The sequence below is a fragment of the Pleurodeles waltl genome, chromosome 4_2 (genome assembly GCF_031143425.1).
Source record: "Pleurodeles waltl isolate 20211129_DDA chromosome 4_2, aPleWal1.hap1.20221129, whole genome shotgun sequence".
Lineage (NCBI taxonomy): Eukaryota > Metazoa > Chordata > Amphibia > Caudata > Salamandridae > Pleurodeles > Pleurodeles waltl.
Genome location: NC_090443.1, coordinates 61751478 through 61766396, shown reverse-complemented (window position 1 = coordinate 61766396; position 14919 = coordinate 61751478). Strand labels below are relative to the sequence as shown.

Genomic DNA, 14919 nt, shown 5'->3' with positions numbered 1-14919 from the left:
GTAAATTAGGCCCTCAGACCTTAAAGTCAATCTACTCAAATCTTTTATAATGAAATGTGGGTATAACACCTGTTAAGCTATTCCATTTCATTTAGGGTTAAGGATGTCCAATCACAACAAGTAAACACTTTTTCTTATGACGATGACTAGATTGAAGAGCAACGCTGACATCAAGCATCCCTGTCTCACACTGGTCTTGAGTTCGGAGCTATCCTCACTATCTCCCACCTTGCAGTTAAAATTATCACAGAAGCTCTTGATGAGGAGCGATCATCTGTGGTATGGCATATGCTTTCAGAGGTTGTCACTGTGGATACTGCCACAGACTTTCTTAAAATCAATGTAGTTGATAGATAGTTGTCGCTGCCATTTCCTGCACTGCTCAGTGATGCTGTGCAGAGTAAGAACCTGCTTAACATACCACCAACCAGTCTGGAACCCAGAATGTCTAAGCTGCTTGCCCACAGCATCAGAAATGTATCATGATTTTCAACAGAGTTTACTTGGGATTCAAAAAACGGTGATTCCCCCCCAGTTGCTCACAGTTGGTGAATGCTCCCTTCTTTAGAATCTTGGCAATGATGCCTTGGTTCTAGTCATCTGGTACTGTCTTGCCTTCCCAAATCCAGGAAAACAGTGGTTGAACTATCTTGCATGATGTTTCCGGGACTGCCTTGAACATTTCTGAATTCAGGTTGTCTTGGGCACACGTTTTTCCATTCTTGAGAGATTGGATGGCAGTGACAATTTCTTCTTTCTGTGGTGGGGTGGTGTTCATATGCAAGTCTTATCTGCATCTTGAATGTTGGATTCGCTTGTTGGTCTGTTCAGGAAAGATTTCTCCAACAAGTAGCTCATTAGTCACAGGTAGTTCTTTATTTATCTGTGAGTAGCTCTCCTGTGTGCAGCCCAGTCAACTAAAATAAAACCTGTTTCTTGGTTGAATTAATATATGTATACCAAAGTTGATGGTTTGTTTTTGAGAGGAAATTATGTGTATTTTCAGAACTCATTCGGAGATGTTTAGAGAAAAATGGCTCAATTTTCAAAACATATTTAAAGCTGATATTTGAGTGTTAAATCATGTGGCGTTGGATACACCTATTACTAATTTTGTAACCTTAGTGCCAGGTGCATTGTATGTATCACAGTTTTGTAATACCAATATTGAGGCATTTGAAAATTGATTAAGCCTTCTCTACATTTCTGCTGGCAATCGTGCCGAAGTGCTGAGATGATCACTGCTAGTAATATTGCATATGGTGGCCACTTGTCTGGTGTGGTCATTATTACATATTACAACACTAATAATATTAGTAGTTCAGGATAATTTTCACTGAACATAAGTAGCTATTGTTATGGAAAAGATGCCTGTTTGAAGATGTCATTGAAGTGCTCGACCCACCTTGCTTCCCACTCTTTCACTATTGTGAGTAGTCTGCCTCGCTTGTTAATGATAAGGGTGTTGTCTGCTGCATGAGATTTAGCACAGACTATCCTCGTTATCTTGAAGGACAACCTCTTTTCCACAGTTCTCCTTTACTGGCTGCCTCCACTGCTTGTACAGCAAGGTTGTCCATGTACCCCTGTTTCTCTGCTCTTGTCAGTCTTTTGACTACTCTATTTGCTTCTGTGTAATATGTCTTGTACTTCTCCTGCAGCCTCTCAGATTTGGCCTCCATTAATTTCTTTTTTGATGCCCTCCTTCCTTCAATAACTTGCCAAGTCTCTTGTCTTTACCATTGTATCCTTTTCTTTGGCTTGGTCTCCAGGCATGTTGCACCGCTCTTCCCACATTTTGAAGAGACCTGTCCCCATTTCTTGTTTACGGTGTCTGCAGCTGGTTCAGGCTGATCTTTTGTGTCTGCCAGGGGTTGCAACGTGTTTTTAATTTGTAAGACAAATGCTTTCTTGGTCTTGGGATCCTGTAAATTTGGCACATCGAAGTGAAGTTGTCCTGAAGTTTTGTGTCCTATTTTACTGAGCATCAATCTCAGCTTGCATCTTTTGGTAGAATAAGTCCTTGACTGTTTCCTCTGTGTAATTTGTTGGAGCATAACACTGGTTAATGGTGGTGTAGATGTGTCTGCCTTTTAACCTGACTGCCATGAGCCTTCTGTTGACTGGCATCCACTCAAGTAGTCATTTCTCTCTATCCTTTATCAAGATAATGGATATCACTTTGTGATGTTGGTCATTGCCCCTTCCCACATACAGTAATCTCTCTCCTCTTGTGATTTTCATTCTGCCAGATCTGGCCCACCTACTTTCAATGACCCCCAGGATGTGTAGACTGTAGCATGTGATCTTTGATGTTACTTGAGCCAACTGTCCTGTGTTGTACATTATTCATACATTATAAAATCAGATTCTGCTCTTGCACTTGGCACTTAGAACTTCCATTATCTCGTCAGTAGCTTGCTTGCAGCTTTGGCTACTGTCAATTATTAATGTCTCATGCAGTGGCTTTGGAAATTCCTCGTGCCCAGAAGATTTAGTGGTTCTTCTATCCATTTCCATAATAAATAAATTTTATGGGATAAAGTTGTTAGCCGTGTACCCAACGCCAACCTGGAGAACCAGCGGATTGCACTTTGTCTGGCCTCTGCCCTGTGATTTGCCTGGTTTGCACGAGGATACCTAGAGACTAAATTCCCACAGGCATAGCTCACTGTATAATCTCTCATGAGGTAGGGTCTACATCTTTGATCACAGCTATCATCAGAAATCAAACTATAGATTTCTGTCATGCTACTACAGCCTTGTATCTATAGTTGAGAGCCAGAAGGAGTTGCTGCATAGAAGATTACTAGTATTACTTGTATGTAATCACGGCAGTTTCTCTTTTCAGAACACGTTCACAAATGGACTGTTTTTCCTGTAGAACGTTCTAAAGAATAATTCTACAAAGAATTTAAATGTTTTTCTGATTCAGCAGCAAGCTAGAATGTCAAGAGTATAAAGCCATTTTTACCTGTTTTTTCACATTCTCAATCTCGGAGCGCAGTCTCAGTATGACACGGTTCAGCTCAGAGATCTCTGTCTTGGTGTTGCGAAGGTCATCACCATGTCTTCCAGCGGAGACTTGCAACTCTTCATACTGTACAAAAATAATGCAAGTATGTGTGTTATTTTTACAAAAGATGAACAAAGAAAAGATATTCTCTTTACCCTCAAAATGTGCGTCTGTGGTGTGTGTCATTTTCGAAGACCGTTCTGAATGACTGTGCCAAACATATGGCAGGAATTATCAGTATACCTTGTAGAGGGTATATCTAGATTCTTAAAAGCCATATAGACATAAACGTTATTCAGACTCAAGGTTACAGTTTATACCGCTGAGTATTTGGTAGTAAATTTACAGGCAATGTCTGTGCCAACAACAATTCTTAAACGATAGTTCTTTCATTACTTGCCTTAGTTTGGTACCATGATTCAGCGTCAATTCGACTTCTGTTTGCAATGTCCTCATATTGAGCCTTGACTTCGGCGATGATGCTGTTAAGGTCCAAAGATCGGTTGTTGTCCATAGAAAGAACGACAGAGGTGTCCGACATCTGGGAATGTATCTGGGCTAATTCCTATATGATTACAATGACAGCCATAGTAAATTTCAGACGTGTTTTAAACTATATGATAAACCTAAATTGCAGTTTTAATTTTTTGGGGAAAGCAACGCTTGGCTAAAGCACTTGGAAACAGGAGTCATCAGTCTCTCGTATGGGTAGGGTCTTTTGTATATTCAGCTGCTTTTGAATGATCCTGAATTCTAAGGGTGTTGAGGGCTTATTCACACAATTGTAAATTGTATCTATATATATGGCATTGTACCATAAATATTTATATATAAAGCTACTTGTCCTGTAAAAAACGTTTCTTGTCCCTTTGGTGCCATGCAGAGAGGTGACAGTGTATGGCGGTGTTCTCATTGTGTCAGAGATCGGAAATAGCCTCTCTGATTATATTGTAGCAACTTGCAAGTTGTCTGTAGGAAGATACATTCCACTGAATGAGCTGTGCGGAAGTGACCGGTATCTCAAATTAACCAGTAATACCCATCACAGTTACCTCCTAATATGCTTTCGCCACCTCATCTTCCATCATATGGTTTAATTCCCTAGGAAGGATGGATGGGGACCTCCACCCAGAAATGCCCTTCCGATAACAAATCAGAGCAGTCTACTAAGCACATCACACTTTTTTGTTGGTTTTATTTGGCACATAAAAAACTCTATCTTAAACCACTCTTCTTCAAAGAAATATTTGTTATCATCAGGAGGCCTTCCAGTACCTATTTGACCTGAAGGATGTAACAGTGTGCCAATGGGCTGCTTTGTTCTTATCTAAGGTACTTCACACTAGGGATCATCTGTACATGATGGAAAGTGCACTCACTCCAGCTTTTAGCATTAAGTGACAAGCACCCATTATGTTCCCCTTAAAGTGAACTTGCAAACTCTGAGGAGATTTTCACATTTGCTAATATAAACATGCATATTTGGTCTTGCTAAAATGCAGTTCACAAACCGTTTTTAGGAGTAAAGTTTCCAGTCCGACTTCTGTAAATTCTTGTGAATTCATTAGTCATAAATCTGCACTAATGCAAAAACATATAATGTGAGTGCAATTTTGTGATTTTCTTTGAGATCTGGGCCCTTAGTTGAGTCTTGCAGTTGGAAAGAACTTTTGTTTTTATAAAAAATGTGTACAATTACATAAAGGCACATAGGCACACAAAGAAGTTTTCTTCTGTGTCAGGGACTACCAAATTTATTTATTTTTTACATCTTTTTCTGCAACTCGCACGAGTCCCAATATGGCTGACAGGACTTTCTTGTTGAACTGTTGGCAGCCAATCAGATCTCAGCACGAGATCAGGAGGATTCGCTAATCCTTCGCGCACTGAAAAGTATATAAAATTGGATTAAGAAAAGGGACCAGGGTAGAGTCACGCTGACCCCTTAGCTCTGGTGCTGGGGTCCCAGTGGAACCCTCCCAGAGTTAAAAAGCATTTTTTTAAATGTTGCCTTTATTTGCGTTGGATCCGCGGATCCGGTGAAAATGTAAATAAACAAAGCGCGGTCTCCCGCGCTTCATAATTCTGAAGTCCCTTGGTGGGCCAAGTCCAGGGGGCACTGATATTTTAATGTGCCCCACTCCCCCACTGCCCCAGGGACCACCACCTTCTGAGGGTTAAAAATAATATGTGTGCGGGGACTAACACCTCCCACGTCTTTTGTGAATTGTAAGGGTAGGGCCGCCCGGGCACTGTGCAGCTCCAGGGTCTGCAACCTCTCTGGGGTTTTAATGTAAATCTATGTGGGGGGCTGTGTGACCCCCTACCCCCTCAGCCCTGGGGACCACCACCTCCTCGGGACAAACGCTAAAAAATAGAAAGGGGGTCTGTTTCAGACCTCAGCAGCCTTGGGGACCCCCACCTTCCTGTGGCTGTTTTCTTTGGAGGGGGCCACGTTGCCCCCCTGGTGGAGCCACTGATGGCCCTGGTGACTACCATCCCCCCAGGGCCAGCTCCTGCTATGTCCCGGGGTGCCCACCCCTAGGACATAGCTGTTTGCTGTGGCTTGGCGGCAGCTTTCACAGCAACTCGATAACAGGTGAATTTCGATGGTTTGGGACGTTAAAAATTTGAGCCTAACTATAACCTTCCTGTAATCTTTGTTTTTTTTAAGTGAATAAGTATATATATATATTTCAAACAGCAACTCTTCATTGATGGGAGCCCGCAATCCTGCAGGGCCGCTTCAGTTATCAGGGAGAAGCACCCATTTAATCATCAAAAATGAAAAATCAGCACTGAAGCACAGTTCACGAAAAACATGAGCTTTATTTACATCTTCATGGCAGCCTTTCCTGACGTGTTCGGCTTTTAGAATGATGCAGGAAATCCCACTATTTCAATTCAAATTCGTACGTGACTGGTGCAAAATCAATTCCCAGAACGCATCTTCAATGTAGCCATATTTTCCAGACTGCAGTACACATAAGAATTATGCCTCTAACTATATATATATATATATATATATATATATATATATATATATATATATAAATACACACACATATATACTGGGGAAACAACATTTCCGGTAAATGCATTTTCTGTTTGCTTTTCTGTTATCTTTCTGTGGGTCAGTTTCTAGGTTGTGAATTGGTAGTAATTTGAAACCTTCTTAAGATGGGAATAGTTCAGCCATACATTCATTCATTTGTACAGGCTGGTCTATTGGTTAAAGTTCCGAAGTTAGAGTACAGAAGTTTAAGTTGTGGTTCTATGCGGGCAACAGTATTTTAGATAAATCGATGTCAGGATGGAAGTTTAATAGAAAGTCACTACTTAGTTGACAACTCCCTTAATAGGAAGAAGACATCTAAATGAGACTTACTGACTAATACAGTTTACAACTCACGACAGTCCTAGCAAATATTTTCCTATTAAATACCTTTTGCCGTATTTTCATGATAAGGATCACCTAATTGTCTTTCTGAATGATGTTACAAACCATAGCATCGGATGTTCTTCTCGTTCATATGACACATATTTCGAGCAGTTGCTTAGGTTTTTGCTAATGCCTGATTTAGATTAATGAGTTGGACCTGTTATGATTGTGCTCTTTTACTGAACACATTTTAATGTTGTCCTTCTGGTTTAGTATCCATCATTTTATAAACCCAAAGGCAGAAATCCTAATACTTACCACAATGAAACAACACAGACACTCTGTATACAAGAAGCACAGCACAAGTATACCATTTAATAAATGTCATAATACTCTGTACATCATCCTCCCCCAAAACAGTGACACCAGTCCAACACTATTTACAATCACTTCACAAAGGGCATTTTACTTGCCTAACTTAGTGGTTAACTTGAAAAAAATATGAGTGCCAGGGGTTAGAGACATTCTCTAGAGGTTGCACCACCCAGTGTTGGTGCTGCCTTCTTCAAACACCTTTTCTGTCTCTATAATTTTGTTCTGTCACATCCTCCCCAGTCCAAGAGCATGCACAAGAACATATCACACACGGACCTTGTAGTCAGCGTCTTTATTCCTCAGCATACAACATTCAGTTGGCTTCTCATTATCTCATAACCATTAATGACCACACCTTAACAGCTCCATGAATGATTGTATAATCCCTTCATGAGTCTGCCCTTGGCTGCAGGGTCTTAATGCTCACAGTCCTAATACACCACATCCCCCCCTTGTTAAAGGAAGATAGACAAACTAAAGACATGAACAAATATCAACATTAAATTTCTTTAATCAGCTGTCTAAGTCATTGTACAGTTCGGCCAGACAGTGTGACATGAGGTAGTTGTGCTGTACCTGTTGTGGATCCAGAGGGGTACAGAGTTTGGTGTCTGACTAGAGCTTTCTGGTGGGACCCCCCCTTCTGGATCTGCAGGAACCGATGATCGACTAGACAGATGTTTGCAATGTGACGAGTTGCTTGTAAGGGATTTGCCAGGATGGTGCCCCATTATCATGTTTTCCTTGCACTTCACAACCTTCAAAGGTTCAACATCCAATGGAGGATCTGTCTTTCGTTTCCATTTCTTCTTGATGAGAACCAAGTCTCCCTTGTTGAACTCCAACTCCTGAATTAACAACTTTGATTAGTGTATGTCTTCATCTAACTTTTTTGAGCAGTGTCAGTAGCACAAAACTCATCATCATTCAGGGTTCATTCACGGGTCCACTGCGGTAATTTGGTCTTTATGGCTTTCCAGAACATCAGGGTGACGGGAATCTCACCAGTGTTAGAGTGAGGGGTCGACTGATAGGTATGCAGAGCTTGGCACAGCGCCTAACTTAGCTCAATTCCTTCCATCGACTCATATGGTACCACTTGTTTCAGTGTCCCCATAAACTTCTCCATATCACCTTTAGCCTGAGGCCACAAGGACATACTTTTCTGATGCTTGACATTGAGTTTGGTCAGAAGGTTTTTAAACTCCATGTTGTTAAATAGCAGACCATTGTCAGACTTGAAAGAGTCCAGTATGCCCCACAATGCAGATATGTCCACTCAGTAATGTTGTTGTGAGTTGTTGGTGACATGTTCCTCACCAGAAGATAATGGGAATGCTAGTCAGTGACCACCATAAGATGGCCAACGGCCCAAAGAAGGCTACAGACACTCTTTCCCACTATTGCTCAGAAAGGGTCACCTTAGGAGACAGGCAATTGCATAAATGACATTCCTTTAATTCCCTCTAAACTTTCTTATCCAACCTCCCAGCCCCACCAGGCTCACATCAATAGTGATCTCAGTGTGTAGTTTCTGATCAAAGTAGGGCATCTCAATGGCATTTTCAATTGCATGCTTTATGTTTTTAAAACTGCCATCACATTCAGTGGACCATCAGAACTGGACATTTCTCTTTGTCAGATCTCGCAACAGGGCACTCAATGTAGCAAAGTCTCAAATGTACCTTGAACAATAACTGGTCATGCCCAAGAAGGTTTGTGATATGGTGACATCTTGTGGGGGACTAGTGCTCACACTTTATTAGGATCCAGAGTCACCCACCCATCAAAAAACACATGTCCAAATAACTTGAGTTTTGCTTTGCGAAATTCACACTTTCCTGCATTTAATGTGAGAACTGCATCTGTAATTAACTGACACACTTGTTTGAGAGCTCTATCATGTTCCTTTTCTATTGTTCCAAACACCAGAATGTCATCACTGTAAATGAAGGCATAAGTAACAGTTCGAATAATTCTACGTATAACATCTTGGAACATTTCTGGAGCAGTTGACACTCCAAAGCTCAATCTTTTGTAACTGAACAAACCAACATGAGTTGAAAAAAGGGAAATGTACTGTCAGTTTTCCTCCAGTTCAATTTGATGGTACCCTTTGTATGGGTTAAGACAGGAGAAAACTTTGGCTGCATTCAGCTGCATAATCATACCCACAATGGGCGTACCAGGATGTCTCTCTCTCTCTCTCGATTGCTTTGTTAGCTTGGCACATATCCTCATAGATGTGCGCTGCATCTTCACTGTGGCAATACCCATGGTGTGTATCCAGTGGTGAGTTCAATAATGTTGTGTTTTAGCAAGGCTTCTAGTTTCTTCTCAACTTCTTCTTTTAGATTAAACGCCATTCTGCGATGTCGCTGTGCAACAGATTGGATGTTTTCATCAATGTGGATTTTCACTTTCATTGTTTTGAGATTTCCTAGATCATTAAACAAGGATGGTAACTGACTCACAATTTCAGATTGTGTATTTATGTTGTAATTGATAGATATCAGTCCCATGTCAGCAACAATTGCAAAACTAAGTAGGCACGCACTGGATGGAGTACCTTGAAGAACATGGATTGGGGCCTGCACAGACGTCTTCTTGTGCTGCAAGATTGTAGTGAATAGGCCTTGACTCCTCAATGGATTGGAAGCTGCCCAGGTGTATACCTTTGTATTTGACACTGTGAGTTGTTGTGAAGGTGATAAGTTGTTACTTTGGTCTTAATGGTGGCCGTTGTGAGGCCGTGTAGCTGCCGTGCCGGAGGCGCACCAGGGGCAAGCCTGTCTGCGCCTGCCCGCACCTGGACTGTGCCCAGCGCCTGTCCCCCTGCCCCTCGCACCTCTCACGCCTCCAGACGCCACTACACCACCCCTGAGCTCCACGCACTCAACCCCGGCCGGCCCACCGCTTGCACCCAGGCCACCCCCAGGCACACCTACGGACCCTTTGCCTGCCGCTCGTGCCGTTTCACCTACAATCAAGCCCCCAAGCACCACAACAACACCAGACACCCCAACCATCTCAACTGCATCCTCCTCAACACCTGCTCCGTCCACAAGCACGCCATCGAGCTCTGGGACCTACTCACATCAACCTCCCTGACATCGCCTTCCTCTCCGAAACTTGGATGAACCCCGCTTCAGAACCAGACATCGCCATAGCCATCCCTGAGGACTACAAGATCACCCGAAGAGACCGTATCAACAAACCAGGAGGAGGAATCGCCATTATATACAGAAGCTCCATCAGGATCTCTACAACACCTACGACACCCCAGATGCCGCAGAACACCTGCACTTTCAGATACACATCAACGCCAACACCACCCTGAGAGGAACCCTCATCTACAGACCACCATGCCCCTGCTCCCAATTCTGCAACGTGATCGCCGACACGATCAGCTCCCACGCCCTCGCCTCCTCGGATTACCTGCTCCTCGGCGACCTAAATTGTCACCTGGAGAACACCAACGACTGCAACTCTGCTGCCCTTCTGGACAACCTCGCCAACGTCGGCCGTAAGCAACTGATCACCTCGCCCACCCACTCAGCCGGGCACACTCTCAGCGCCATCCTCTCCTCCAGCAGCCACATCACCTTCACCCACACCACCGAACTCCATTGGACCGACCCCCATTGCATTAATTTTTCCTTCCTGAAGCCCACCACCAACAGCATCCGCTCCCTCACCACAAGTGGAAAAAGGTCTCCAAGGAACAACTGATCTCCAACCTCGCCCAATCCCTACCACCCAAAACCAACGACCCCAACACCGCCACCCTCAACCTGAAGCAATGGCTCGATGACTGCGCCAACACCCTCGCTCCACTGAAGAAAACCCGCAACACCCGCGTCAACAAGAAAGCTCCCTGGTTCACCGCAGACCTCCAGGCCTCCAAACAATAATGCCGGAAAGCTGAGAAAACCTGGCGCCAAGAACAATCAGAGAGCAACTTCACCGCCCTCAAATCAACCATGCACAAACACCACCAGCTCATCCCGACTACCAAAAGATCTTCCTACAAAGAACGAATTGACAACAACACACACAAAAGCAAGGAGCTATTCAACATCATCAAGGAACTCACCAACCCCAAGTCCTGCTCCACCGACCCTCCTCACTGACAAGACCTCTGCGACTCCCTCTCCATCTTCTTCCACCGCAAGATCACAGACATTCATGGAAGCTTTGCAACGCCGTCCCCCCCACCACCACCACCAACATTGTCGACCCCATCGTACTCTGCTGCACCAATGTACTGAGCGCCTAGAACCCCACCAACGATGAGGAAACCACCAAAACCATGAGCACCATCCACCTGGCTCCCCCGCAGACCCCTGCCCTCACCACGTCTTCAATAAGGCCAGCCAAATCATCACTCCCCAGCTCTGGACCATCATCAACAGCTCCTTCGAGACCGCAATTTTCCTGGAAAGCTGGGAACACGGAGAAGTCAACGCCTTACTAAAAAAGCCCAAAACCGACCCGAAGACCTCAAAAACTACCGACCTATCTCCCTACTCCCCTTCCTCGCGAAGGTCATAGAGAAGATAGGTAACAACCACTTTTCCACTTCCTGGAGGATAACAGTCTACTCGACGCCTCCCAGTCTGGATTCCGCAAAAACCACGGCACCGAGACCGCCCTCCTTGCCTGCTCTGACGACATCAGGACCAGGCTCGACAAAGGTGAAACCGTTGCACTCATCCTCCTTGATCTCTCCGCAGCCTTCGATATTGTATGTCACCAAACCCTTTGCACACGCCTCTTCGATGCCGGAATTCGCCACAGAGCCCTGGACTGGCTCACCTCCTTCCTCTCCGAGAGAACACAAAGAGTTTGCCTCCTCCTGTTCCAGTCAAAGGCCACCACAACCATCTGCAGAGTCCCCCAGGGATCCTCACTCAGCCCCACCCTCTTCAATATCTACATGGCTCTGCTCGCCAACATCGTCCGATCCCACGGCTTCTACATCATTTCCTACGCTGACGACACTCAACTCATCCTCTCCATCACAAGGAACCCCGCAACCACCAAGAACAACCTCCACACCGGACTCCTCGCTATTGCCAACTGGATGACAGCAAGCCACCTCAAGCTGAACTCAGAAAAAACCCAGATCATCATCTTCAGCCCCAACAAGTCAGCATGGGATGCTCCTGGTGGCCAGCCACCCTGGGGACGCCCCCAACACCCACCACCCACGCACGCAACCTCGGCTTCATACTAGACTCTTCACTCTCCATGACCCAGCAAGTCAACGCCATCTCGTCCTCATCTTTCAACACACTTCGAATGCTCCACAAGACCTTCAGGTGGATTTCTGTAGAAACCAGAAGAACGGTCACCCAGGCCCTCTTTAGCAGCAGACTGGACTAAGGCAACACCCTCTACGTGGGAAAAACGGCCAAGCTCCAGAAAAAACTCCAGCGCATCCAGAAGGCCTCAGCACGTCTCATCCTCAATCTCCCTTGCCACGAACACATCTCTGCCCACCTCAGGGACCTCCACTGGCTACCCATTGACAAAGGATCGTCTTCAAAATCCTAACCCACGCCAAGAAAGCTCTCCACGACACCAGACCGGCCTACCTCAATGATCGACTTAACTTCCACATCCTGACACGCCAGCTCCGCTCCGCCAACCTCGCCCTCGCAACAGTCCCTCTCATTCACCGTACCACAACCGGTGGCAGATCCTTCTCTCACCTCGCAGCCAAAATCTGGAACTCACTCCCCGCCAACCTACATAAGACACAAGACCTCCTGACCTTCAGGAAGCGCCTCAAGACCTGGCTCTTCGAGCAGTAGCACCCCCCAGCGCCTAGAGACCCTTCCGGGTGAGTAGCGCGCTCAACAAATAATTTGATTGATTGGCATGATGTTGATCGATGCACTGCTGTCAATTACAAAACTTATGGGGCAACTGTTGACTATTAGTCTGATTTTGGGGCAGTGTCCATAAGAGTTGTTTTGTCTCACTGACTCATATGTTTTTGTCGCTCGATTGTCCACTTTAGACACGGCAAGGCCCACTTGTGCATGTTGCTCTGTTTCAGACATGATCATTGCACATTCACCATCTTCATTGTCATTCGATGATGACGTCGTGTAATCCATGCAGGATGAACTTGATGACGATCGACTTAATTTAGCTTCCACATGTCGCAGTTGAGACTGTTTTTTGTCTTTGTGGGTGTGGCAAGAGTGCTTCTGGAAACTTCTGGTGTCCATTTTCTTGTCTCACTGTGACACACTTGAATTATCTTTTGCTTTGCAAACCGCCCTGAAGTAGTCCTCTTTTCCACAACCTTTGCATGTCTGTCCGATGGCTGGACTTTTAATTTTATGTGGAAATTAAAAACCGCATTGGAAACACAGTCTTTCTTTCTTGGAAGATGTCAACTTGCAGGTATTGTCTTGGTGTCCGTGTCTGCTATTCTTGACTAGTGTTGATTCACTTTTCATGGTTCCTGCTTCCATGCCGGTGGCTTGCCAATTTTCTTGTTGCTCGGCTCTGGCAGCCATCACTATTTCTTTTAGACTGATTGTCTCTCGCAACATGCATCTTCTGAATGAGTTCGACCATTAATGAATCTGAGGCGCATGACTTCTTTATCTTTGAATTAACCAAACTTACAATGTTTGATGAGCACATCAAGTCTCTAAACAAACCTATTGTCTGATTGAAAATGTACCTTTCATAGTTGAAGTTTGGCATAGGATTGAAATTGGCTCCTAATGCTTCTTTGATCTGACAGTCTGACATTGCCTCAGTCTGTGGGATTTTTGTCATTTCTTTTACTCCTTTACCAGGAAGATTGTTTAAGTATCTAATCAGTTTCTCATCATTTACTTCTTCCAGGGCATCTATGAAGATGCTTCTGTGGCAGCCAACTGAAAAACTTAATTATTCTGAAGACGGCTTTCCTGTTCCTACAGTGACCAACAGTTTTGTAAAGCATAGCCCCTGTCTTTGCTGTTGAGTCGGCTCACCCGATTGTTAGGTCTTTTGACCGGTGAGTAAGTTCTCTTCTCATATGAGGTTGTTGCTGCCTTCTAGTGTTATATCGGTTTGTTGTTGCTTTTGGCATTGTACCTAGTCATCACTGCCTTCTAGCATTATCTCTGGTTGTCGCTGCTTTTTAATGTTGTACCTGGTTTTCACTGCCTTTATTGTTCTTTTGATATCAAGGATGGCTCGATGTTGTGGTGTAGCACAGTGTTCTCTCAGCCTGGCCAGCAAGTCTTGGTGGACTTTTCCAACATCGCCTCTCTGTTGGGCATTTGACTCTCCATAAGGCCTCGTATGGGCTGGAGTGGAGCTTGCACTCCACATACTCCAACGGTAGGCTTCTTTGCACTGTCCTGGCACACGTGGCACCCACAAGCATTTTGCTAACTTTTTTGCAAATTCTCAGGGAGAGCAGTCTTGCTTCTTCTGGGCACGTATCCAGTTGTTGCATCCTCCCCAGTTCAGGAGCGTGCACAAGAACACGCCACACACATAGCTTGTAGTCAACGTCATTATTCCTCAGTGTACAACATTTAACTGACTTCTCGTTATCCCACAACCGTTAGTGACCACACCTTAACACCTCCCAGAATGATTACGTATTCCCTTCATGAGTCCACCCCGGGCTGAGGAGTCCAAATGCTCACAGTCCTTAGACATTACATGCTCTATAGACATTGTTTGCATGAGTCAGAACCAATTTGGTAGCCACAGGGAAACCAGGAGTTACTAGTCTCCAATCAAATTAATTGAGACTGTCTGTCTCTGGTTTCCTGCGACTGACCTATTATGACTCTGAAAAATGAGCACCAACTACAATTCTTTAGCACTTAATTTTGTGGGATTAGAGACTTAGAACTCAGCAACTCACAAAATACCTCATAATGATATGATTGTCCAGCCAGTGCCTTAAATAGAAAAGGTATGTTATTATACACAGAATAGCCAAAATGTACTGCACAGATAAATAGAGCACAGTACTTGGGGGAAATACTAGCACCACAAGAGCTATACAGATTAAGCATCACAGTGTAGTCGGTAATTCAGCATCTGTCCTTTCCTTGACTCTAAGGCTCAGTCATAATATTTTTGTGCCACGTATATATCTCTATTGGAGACCTCC

The 14919-nt window shown here is 44.4% G+C and overlaps 1 protein-coding gene across 1 annotated transcript in view; it reads right to left on the bottom strand.

The window, feature by feature from the left end:
- The window catches only part of LOC138292217 (keratin, type II cytoskeletal cochleal-like), a 175987-nt gene that overhangs the window by 49860 nt on the left and 111208 nt on the right, over positions 1–14919 (bottom strand). The window contains exons 5-6 of the mRNA XM_069230662.1: positions 3417–3581; positions 2975–3100 (exon numbers count right to left, since the gene is read on the bottom strand). Of these exons, the coding sequence (XP_069086763.1) occupies positions 2975–3100; positions 3417–3581 (291 nt within the window). The remainder of the gene's footprint in view (positions 1–2974; positions 3101–3416; positions 3582–14919) is intronic.